Source organism: Poromitra crassiceps (assembly GCF_964638095.1).
Source record: "Poromitra crassiceps genome assembly, chromosome: 3".
Classification (NCBI taxonomy): domain Eukaryota; kingdom Metazoa; phylum Chordata; class Actinopteri; order Beryciformes; family Melamphaidae; genus Poromitra; species Poromitra crassiceps.
The window spans coordinates 7,233,352-7,244,156 of record NC_139625.1 but is presented as its reverse complement, the minus strand read 5'-3'; the positions used below and the strand labels follow the sequence as shown (position 1 = coordinate 7,244,156).

The following is a 10,805-nucleotide window of genomic DNA, read 5'->3' as shown; positions in this document are numbered from 1 at the left end:
TGTCATTATTCAGTATCTTCTCCTTTTCTCACTCACTTTCATGTAAGCACCTGCTCTCCCTTTAGTCGTTTTACACTACAACAGACAGCAACACGGGCATAAACTCTGAAATTATTATTATTATTATGGAAAACCAGATTATGATGAAAATCAAACACTTTTGAAGAGAGCATATGAAATAAGATTAGAGCTGGGAAACTGTTTTTTAATGCATTTTGTTGCTCTTATAAACACAGCCCAACAAAGCACAAAAAACAACATCCACTACAGAAACACTCAAATGAAATCCTCAAAACTCAAAACCTTTAGCACAGACTGAGCAATTAAATTGTGTCATGGACACATAATGATGTGTCCATGACACATTGAATAAAAATGAATGAATGAATGAATGAATCAATCAATCAATCAATGTAAATTTCAATTACATTTCAATGTATTTGTTCAAAAGGGGACAGTGTACATTAATGAACATTTTAGCTAAATGTAAATGCATGACAATTGCAGTCACAGGATTGATTTACATTGTTAGTCCCCCTGCCAGAAGGTACAGGCCTTGTGTCCTGATAGGGAAAAAGAACAAGGTGCAAATATACAAGATTAAAATAACATCTTATCTCTAAAGACAAGTGCAGCAAGAGAAAGAGAGCTAGCTAATACACAAGTATACAATCAGAATAACTATACTCTACATATCTACATATAGAGATTTAAACAACAAATATGAAAAGAAAGAAATGTACAGCAAACTACCCACATAGCAATACAGTAGAACCATTCTAGTTCTTTACCCCTAACTTTGTGTACAGGTTTGAGTGGACTTCAGCCATCTCTTCATTTGACCTTTAAACATGCTCAGCGTCTCTGAGAAGGAGAGCTAGCTAATACACAAGTATACAATCAGAGTAACTATACTCTTAAAAAAGTTTAACGAATATGAAAAGAAAGAAATGTAGCCTACAGCAAACTACCCACATAGCCAACACAGTAGAACCATTCTTGATCTTTTACCCTTAACTATGTGTACAGGTTTGAGTGGACTTCAGGCATCTCTTCATTTGACCTTTAAACATGCTCAGTGTTGGACATTCCCTAATAGAGGATGGAATTGTGTTCCAGAGTTTACCACCCTTGACAGACAAAACCGTCTGGCCAAAGGTGGTGCGCCTGTATGGGATGACACAGTCGCCTCTGACTGAGGTTCTGGTGGTTCTGGATGTGGATCCAGATACTGGGGGTAACGGTAACTCATTACAAAAGTAACATATTACATGTAATATATTACTTTTAGCAGTAACTCAGTAATATAACTTATTACTTATAGGATTTCAGTAATATTATACCAGTTACTTTGTCAAGTAACTCAAGTTACAAATTGAGTTACATTTGATCAAATCAAAGCACATATTTAAAAAAGATACAGTTATTTCCTAATCAAACTGTGTATTTTTATGCAAACAACCACTATAGATGACAATAACAAAGGAAAATAATAACATTTATAATAATTTTGGATTGTTTACACTGATTTCAAGGCGGTTGAAATTATTTTTCGGGATGGTTCCGGGGCGGTAATGTCATTCTGCTGCTGCTGTTGTTTTGGTAAAAGTAATGCAAAAGTAGTGTAATAAGTAACGAGTTACTCTACACAGACAGTAATATTGTAAAGTAACTTATTACTTTCAAATGAAAGTAGCTAGTAATATGTAGTATATTACATTTTTAAAGTAACTTGCCCAACACTGTCAGTAGGGGGTTCTCTGCTATAACTCAAAATTGTCATATAGATGTCTTCAGGCTGGGATGCTCATCAAACTTAACTTCTAACACAGGCGCCCCACAGGGCAGCGTCTTTTCATCTGTTTTCTTTATCTTGTACACAGACAGCTGCAAATCAAACAGGGACAACAGCCTCAAATACTCCGATGACACTGCACTCCTGTCGCTCCTCCAGGGGGCAGAGTTGAACCACGGTTGTGCCCTTCCTGATTTTGTTCAATGGTGCGATGACAACTTCCTTGATCTTAATGTGTCAAAGACAAAGGAGCTTGTAATCGATCTTAGAAATAAGAAAGCTGACCCTGTTGCTAGCTCCATTCATGGTGAAGACGTCCAGATTGTCGATTCTTATAAGTACCTGGGAACAGTGTTCGACTCGCATCTTAAGTTTGACACAAACATAGGGTCTCTTGTTAAGAGAGGCCAACAGAAAATCTACCTACTAAGGAAAATTAACACCTTTAAAGTGTCAAAAACCATCCTGTGCACTGTTTACAGATCTTATATTCAGAGCCTTATAACCTTTTCTTTTATATGTTGGTTTAACGGTTTGTCTGTGAAGGACAGAAACAGCCTTAACAATATCGTCAAAGTCTGCTCCAAAATCATTGGAGTCCAGCAGAGTGACCTGAACGCGCTCTGGAAGAAGCGAGTGGTTCAGAAAGCAAAAGGTGTTATGGACCAACCTGACCATATCCTGTCCTCTAAATTTTCCCTCCTGCTGCTGGGACGGCGCTATCGGGCACCTCCCTGCAGAACAAACCGTTAATCCAAATCCTTCATTTCCTCAGCCATTCAGCTGTTGAATGCAGAGAAGTAGAAACAGTATTTACTTACTGTATGTAGTATGTACTTCAACCAACAACACTGGGCATCCTAGCATTTGCACTTTTTTTTGTATGCAATTTTACGCATTCTCCTCTTACCTCTTTTAATTTTAATGTTGCACTCTATGCAGTCTGCATTTGTTTGCACTTTTTATGCATTTTTATGCGCCATGCATCTATGCGGCTCAGATCCATGTGTGCTGCGGGACACGAGGAATCAAACGCACTTCCCCTCGGTCGATCACACTGAGTTTCTCTTTTTGTTTTGTTTTTCTCTCTGTATGTTTCTGTATTTTGTATCCTCTGATTTAGGACAGAGACACAATGTGTTTACCCGCAACGGTGATGAATTGCAGAAACTGAATTGCCCCTTCGGGATAAATAAAGTTTTCTGAATCTGAATCAAACGTGAAGTTTGGTGCGCGTGTGACCATGTAGGGCCGAGTTACAAACCACTTTCTGTGTTGCCAGTAGGAGGCGCTATGACTATAGATGGATATTGACATATAGATGTGTTCAGGCTGGGACGCCCAGATTGGACAATCTACAATGGAGTTCCTCCAACTTCCTGTGTGACGGAGAAACATCAACGTTTGCCATGGTGCCACGCCCACGCCGGTGCAAGTTTGAGGGTGATCCGATGAACCCCGTAGGAGGAGTTCAATAAAGTATGCCCCCTAGAAATGGCTGAAACGTCCAAAATATTGCACACTAAATTCAAAATGGCTGACTTCCTGTTCGGTGTCGGTCATGGCAACAAGAGACTTTTCTGTCAGTCTGGACATGATACATGTGCCCTGTGAATTTCGTAGCTGTTGGTGAAACGTAGCGCGAGGGCTATTCCGTTTAATTTCTGTAGGGGGCGCTATGGAGCCATTTTGACATGCCCATGCCCTTGAAATATGAAATTTCTCGCCACTTCTAAGGCATGTGCAAAGTTTTGCAACTTGCCGAACATGTTTAGCTCTTCAAAAATGTGCTCGAACTCAGAGAAGAAGAATAATCCTTTGGAAAGCAATAGAGGCTTCACCACTTCACCACCGGTGCTCTAATAATACAATGATGATATGTCTGTCTGTCTGTCTGTCTCTCTCTGTCTGGCATAGGGTCCCCCCCACTAAGAGCTGTCCATTTCCACTTTTCATCGCTGTTGTGCCAGGACCTCGAATGTGCCTTTTTTCACTTTTTTATTTTTTGTCATGAATCAATGCCATTGGTCACCCTTCACGTCTCTGTGTGGTTTTTAACAAATGCAACCAATGGAAAAGCATTAAAACGAGCTTGTGAGTAAATCTCGTAACGCCATTCGCCCTCAATCTGTCAGTCAAACCTCGAAATTCGTCCCCTACCACCGTCTGTACCCCCCCACGCAGGACAATAAACCCGGAAAAGTCACACGGCAGACGTGCTGTGTATTTCTCATATCGTTTTGACTAATCCTGGCTTCCTCTGACGTTAATATATCAATCAAATGTTTTCCAGTTATTCCTAGGCTGCAAACTTGTTTTAACATGCAAATCGGAGTGTTTTCTGACAAGAATAAAGTAACGTTAACGCTACGTTATGTCAGACTATTTCTCACCCCATGCGAAAGCCCCTGCCTCGGACAGGAGAGGCGAGGGGCAATGCTGCTGCTCCTGCGCGCGCCCCCGCGGCCTGGAGCTTGGGGGCTCGTGCATGAGTATGCGACTCTCTCCCGCTTGACTGGCCATGAGAAAGTGCTTCCAAGTCGGACTGATAATATAAACAACATAATTTGAGCTTATCCAGGTAAGATATTAATAAAGTAATGACACATTCAGCGGGAAACTAACTATAATTAAGACATGTGCCAACTTTGACGACGTTTGGTTCAGTATTTTAAGAGCAAACAGGTTTTTTTACTTCCTGAAAAGTTTCTGTTTTGGAAATTCGAGGTCCTGGAACGACAGCGACGTTTTACAAGCCATGATCACTTGTTCTCTTTGACCGACAAAGAGAGAGAGACAGAGAGAGAGAGAGAGAGACAGACAGACAGAGAGACAGAGAGAGAGAGACAGACAGACAGAGAGACAGACGGAGAGACAGAGAGAGATAGAAAGAGAGACAGACAGACAGACAGACAGACAGACAGACAGACAGACAGACAGAGAGAGACAGAGAAATGGAAAGTAAAAAGACGGCACAAGGAGAGGATAAAGTGTTTTTCCCCACACACACACATGCATTAGAGTCACACTGGACGGGTTTACACGTCAATTGTGCTCAAAGCTAAACTGAGCCACCAGTAAAGATAGACTTTAGAGGAGATTAACCAGTGTGACATGCAAGAGCCTCTCTCTGTCTCTCAGACGGGGTCCACCCGCTATGCCGACCACCCGCAATGCCGACCTTAGGTTTAGGCGTGGGGGTGGGAGAGGTTAGGTTTTGGCTCTGGGGGAGGTTACGTTTAGGCATGGGGGGAGGTTAGGTTTTGGCGTGGGGGCTGGGAGAGGTTAGGTTTTGGGTTAGGGTCTGGGGGAGGTTAGGTTTAGGCATGGGGGAGGTTAGGTTTGGCGTGGGGGCTGGGAGAGGTTAGCTCCACCGACATGCTGCACGCCGCCTCGCTCAGCTCTGCTTGTGGGCTATCGGCATTGCGACCTGTCGGCACTGCGGCCTGTCGGCACCCTCTCAGACGGGGGGCGCTTTAAGCACAGGTCAAAGCACACCTCAGGTAAGACACCAATTATCTGTATTCCAATGATGATAACACTAGTGATGATGGCTTGTAAAAATGTGATGTCAAAATATGGTGGTTGGATGTGGTCGTGGACCTGCCAGCACCACAGACCACACAGAAGCACAATATCAACTGTTATATAGAGCTGGTGCAGCCAGATGTGCCTGTCTTTCTTCAACACATCAGCTGACGAGCTGAAATACAAAATGAGGCCTAAGGTGGCCCGCCAGAGCCATCCCCCATCGGTGCTGTTCAGGAACTTGTTGTTGTCGATCAATGCTTCGATGTCCTCCTTGACTCGCCAGAGACAGAAGAATAAAATGGTCCAAGAACACAGGAAGTGGATGAAGATATAAGAGGGCAGGACGGAGGCGAACAGGGAGAGAGCGACCAGGCGCGAGACGGTTAGCAGCAGGAACCCTAGGAAGACCAACGGCCACCCACAAATCAGCCTGCAGTTTGACTCGTCGTCGTCGAAGGATTTGAAGCACAGGGTCACACTGATGACGACGGATAACAGCGAGCTGACCGCCTTGAGAACTGAGGAAGACAGACAGAGATCATCACAGGGACGCCACAACATCTCATGATTTAATGCTTACACTTTACACATGAGCACACTGGCTTCTTGCTGTGTAAACTGTTTAAAGCAACTTGGAGCAACAGCAAGTCTAGACGCATCGTAAACATGTAGGGCAGTAAGACCCTGGGGCGCTGTGGTGATACGGATGCTAACTAGCCAGGGCCCCAAACTGAGGGAGGGGCCCTAAAGTGTCTGGAGTCATGATTCTTCTGCTCCTAAACTGTCTATTGAACTTTTCACTCTGCTCTGGTTTGGTTGAAATCTACTAAACTGAAAACTACATGTCTCAAATATGATACAGAAACTGTTGTGTTATCTGGGACAAACTGGAGGAAGTAGGAAGAACAATTGTCTCAGCTTTTCTTATGCAAAGTAAAAACTGTCCTTCATTTAAATGATGTAAATGAATCATATGTTATAAATAAATGAATGTGTTTCTCAAATCTAGTTGAGCTTTCAGGCAGGCAGTACATACTTGTGATGGTATCCAGCGTCTCCAACGTCCCTGTCGTCCGCAGAACGATGGCGAGCATGAGGACGACTTGGGGGGCGCTCTCTGCAAACGTCTCTATGAGCCGCAGAAAGCCCAGTTCTTTTTTCATGATGTCCTCGTCCTGGGCAGGGGGAGATTTTGATTTCAGAAGTGTGTGTGTGTGTGTGTGTGTGTGTGTGTGTGTGCGTGCGTGCGTGTGTGTCTGTGTGTGTGTGTGTGTGTGTGTGTGTGTGTGTGTGCGCGCACGTGCGTGCGTGCGTGTGTGTGTGTGTACATGAGACAAAGACATTAAGGGGTGAGCAGCCACCTGTTTGCCACCTTTATAGCCTGAATACATTACAGCAACACGCACGCGCACACACACACACACGCACACACACACCCACACACACACACAGACCCACACACACACACACACACACACACACACACACACACACACACACACACAGTGACCTCTGGACAGTGTTCTGTCTTCCTGTGTCGTCTCACCAGCGAGTGTTACACATCCCAAACACTCTGAACACAAACCACTGAATGATGGCTGCAGGCAGGGAAAGGTGTGTGTGCGTGTGTGTGTGTGCACGGCTGGACTGTAATGTATTCTTACCGGTGCGATGGCCGGCGGGCCGCTGCGTTTTGGGCCGGTCAGGTTGGTGAAAAAGTATGTATTATGTATTTGATTGGGCCGGTTGCGGCCCAATCAACATTATCTGTGCTGTTTACAACAAGCTCTGTGGCCATTAGTATCTGTTTATGGGTGTACGAGGCATACCTGAAGGCACCATGAGGGGCTCACCCACTCTTTTTACCGTGCAGAGTGAAGTAGACGCTCAATGGATTTTACGTGCAGATAGCGCGACTACGCTTCCTCAAAGTGCGGATGGCGTGACCGCAGTCCATTCAGGCGTCAATAATGAATGATTCTGGTCTCTGGAGTGGCCCTCTATTCAACGTTGGTCCACGTACAATTGGGCCAGCCCATAGCAACTGTTGGTTTTCGGTTTTTGAGCGACAGAAAAGTGGATTTTATGCAACAATTTGGATGCAACAACTAGGTGTCATTAAAATGAGAGGATGTTTTACATCGGATAGCGTCTTCACTTCACGTGAAGACTCAGGTAGGAGCCAGCATTTAGACCTAGACGTGAAAATGGCACAGTGTAAAATGGGAAATGCGTTACATTCGCCGGGCGCTAATGCGCTCATATGAGCCAGAAGCGCCCGGCGAGCGGGGTAAAGTTGTAACAGACTATGGGGAAAGATACATCAGACATATGGGAAATGTTTGTGTGGCTATATTATGTCCAAAGTAATCTACTCTATATTTTTTGGTTTTGAGTATCTATGCGAGCGCGAGCGAAGTGAGCGCGAGCTCGAAAAATTGGGCCGATTCGAAATTGTGGGCCTGTCTGACACATGGCAGGTAGCTTTTTTGGTCCCAGTCCAGCCCTGTGTGTGTGTGTGTGTGTGTGTGTGTGTGTGTGTGTGTGTGTGTGTGTGTGTGTGTGTGTGTGTGTGTGTGTGTGTGTGTGTGTGTGTGTGTGTGTGTGTGTGTGTGTGTGTGTGTGTGTGTGTGTCTGTGTGTGTGTGTGTGTGTGTGTGTGTGTGTGTGTGTGTGTGTGAGAGAGAGAGAGACATGCAAGTCACCAAGCTCAATCTTCCACAGAGCAACTCCCTCCCTCTCTCTCTCTGCTTCTCTCTCTCTCTGCCTCTCTCTCTCTCTCTCCCTCCCTCCCGCTCTCTCTCTGCTTCTCTCTCTCTCTGCTTCTCTCTCTCTCTCTCCCTCCCTCTCTCTCTCTGCCTCTCTTTCTCTGCTTCTCTCTCTCTCTGCTTCTCTCTCTCTTTCTCCCTCCCTCTCTCTCTCCCTCCCTTTCTCTCTCTCTCTGCCTCTCTCCCTCCCTCCATCTCTCTCTCTGCTTCTCTCTCTCTCTCTGCCTCTCTCCCTCCCTCCCTCCCTCTCTCTCTCTCTCTGCTTCTCTCTCTCTCTCTCTCCCTCTCTCTCTGCCTCTCTCCATCCCTCCATCTCTCTCTCTCTCTGCTTCTCTCTCTCTCTCTGCCTCTCTCCCTCCCTCCCTCCCTCTCTCTCTCTCTCTGCTTCTCTCTCTCTCTCTCTCTCTCTCTCTGCCTCTCTCCCTCCCCCTCTCTCTCTCTCTCTCTCTCTCTCTCTGCCTCTCTCACCTTTATGCAGACGACACCATTCTGTATGCCTCTGGCCCTACCTCAGATGCTGTAGTCACAATGCTCCAGTCTAGTTTCAACAACATACAACAGGTTTTCTCCTCCCTACACCTCATGTTAAACACATCTAAAACCAAGGTCATGTGGTTCAGTAAAAAGAGCTCTGTGCTCATGTCACCACCTCTGTTCAGTACCCTCAGTGGAGCGACCCTAGAGCAGGTTTCTAAATATAAATATCTGGGCATATGGCTGGACAACACTGTCATTTTCTCAGCATATCAAGTTGCAAGCCAAGGTCAAATCAAAAATGGGATTTCTTTATAGAATGTGCTCCTCTTTCAGTCTCTCTGCTAGACTCACCCTGGTTAAAATGACAGTTCTTCCCATGTTAGACTATGGTGACACCATCTACCGATCTGCCTGCAAATCTACTCTGCAAAAGCTAGACGCTATCTATCACTCTGCCATCCGTTTCACTACAAATGCCCCTTTCAGAACTCACCACTGCACTTTATATTCCTCTGTAAACTGGCCATCCCTACACACCCGTCGGTAAACACACTGGTTCTTGCTAATTTACAAAACTCTCCTTGGTCTGTCACCCCCCTACCTGTGTAGTTTGTTGCATACTGCACCTGCCGCGTACAACACCCGTTCTGCTAACCTCATCCTGCTGAAAATCCCCTAAACTCATTCTGTAATCGGTCAGTCATCATTCCATTCTGCTGTGCCCACAGACTGGAATGGCTTACAAAAAACACTAAAACTGGACAATTTCATCTCCAAGTCAGCTTTCAAAGACTCTATCATGGACATATTCACTGACACCTGCAACTGCTTCCTAAACTAACTCTATTCCCCTGCCTGTCTGCTCCAACTGTTTTTGTTTTATTTGCTCTGTCTGTCTTGCTATGTTTTAACTGTGTTTTAACTTGTGTTTTAACTTGTCCTAACTTTGTATTTATTTTATCCTCTACCTCCTATCCCTCAAAAGGCTGTGCCTTCTGCCAGGTCGCCATTGTAAATAAGAATTTGTTCTTAATGACTTACCTGGTTAAATAAAGGTTAAATAAAATAGAAATAAAACTCTCTCCCCCTCTCTCCCTCTCTCTCTCTCCCTCTCTCTCTCTCTCTGCCTCTCTCTTTCCCTCTCTCTCTCTCTCCCACCCTCTGTCTCTCTGCCTCTCTATCTCTCTCTGCCTCTGCCTCTCTCTCTCTCTCTCTCTGCCTCTCTCTCTCCCTCCCTCCCTCTCTCTCTCTCTCTCTCTCTCTCTCTCTCAATTCAATTCAATTCAATTCAATTGGCTTTATTGGCATGACGTAACACTGTATTGCCAAAGCGTTTAAACATGAAGAGCTAAACATTAATTAGAAAACGTACTATAACAAACATACTACAAGAAAATGAATGATCTGTTGTCAGACAGCAACATCAAATAACAAACTTTGAATAGCAAAGAAACTACAAGACAAATGATCTGTTGTCATATAGGCTATAGCAGCTTCTCTCTCTGCCTCTCTCTCTCTCTCTCTCTCTGTCTCTCTATCTCTCCCTCCCTCTCTCTCTCTCTGCCTCTCTCTCTCTCTCTGCCTCTCTCTCTTCCCCTCTCCCTCTCTATCTCTCCCTCCCTCTCTCTCTCTGCCTCTCTATCTCTCCCTCTCTCTCTCTCTCTCTCTGCCTCTCTCTCTCCCTCCCCCCCCCCTCTCTCTCCTCCAGAGCCATGTGTGTGTGTGTGTGTGTGTGTGTGTGTCTGTGTGTGTGTGTGTGTGTGTGTCTGTGTGTGTGTGTGTGTGTGTGTGTCTGTGTGTGTGTGTGTGTGTGCGTGCGTGCATGTGTGTACGTGTGTGTATGTGTGTGTGTGTATGTGTGTGTGTGTGTGCGCGTGCGTGCGTGCGTGCGTGCGTGCGTGCGTGTGTGTGTGTGTGTGTGTTATGGGGGGTGGTTTGTGCCACTGACGTGCGTGCGTGCGTGCGTGCGTGCGTGCGCGCACGCACGATGTGTCTGTGTGTCGTGTGTTTGGATTATGGCATGACACACAGACACATCGTGCGTGTGTGCACGCACGATGTGTCTGTGTGTCGTGTGTTTGGATTATGGCATGACACACAGACACATCGTGCGTGTGTGCACGCACGATGTGTCTGTGTGTCGTGTGTTTGGATTATGGCATGACACACAGACACATCGTGCGTGTGTGCACGCACGATGTGTCTGTGTGTCGTGTGTTTGGATTATGGCATGAC

At 45.5% G+C, this 10,805-nt stretch overlaps 1 protein-coding gene across 3 annotated transcripts in view; it reads right to left on the bottom strand.

Moving 5' to 3' along the window:
* Positions 1–210: 210 nt before the first annotated feature.
* LOC310774159 (uncharacterized protein) overlaps positions 211–10,805 on the bottom strand; it is a 794,006-nt gene continuing 783,411 nt past the window's right edge. For all 3 annotated transcript variants that reach the window (XM_083634237.1, XM_083634238.1, XM_083634239.1), the window contains 2 exons: positions 6,363–6,501; positions 211–5,844 (listed from right to left, as the gene is read on the bottom strand). In XM_083634237.1, coding sequence (XP_083490363.1) covers positions 5,210–5,844; positions 6,363–6,501 — 774 coding nt within the window. In that variant the 3' untranslated portion in view covers positions 211–5,209. The remainder of the gene's footprint in view (positions 5,845–6,362; positions 6,502–10,805) is intronic.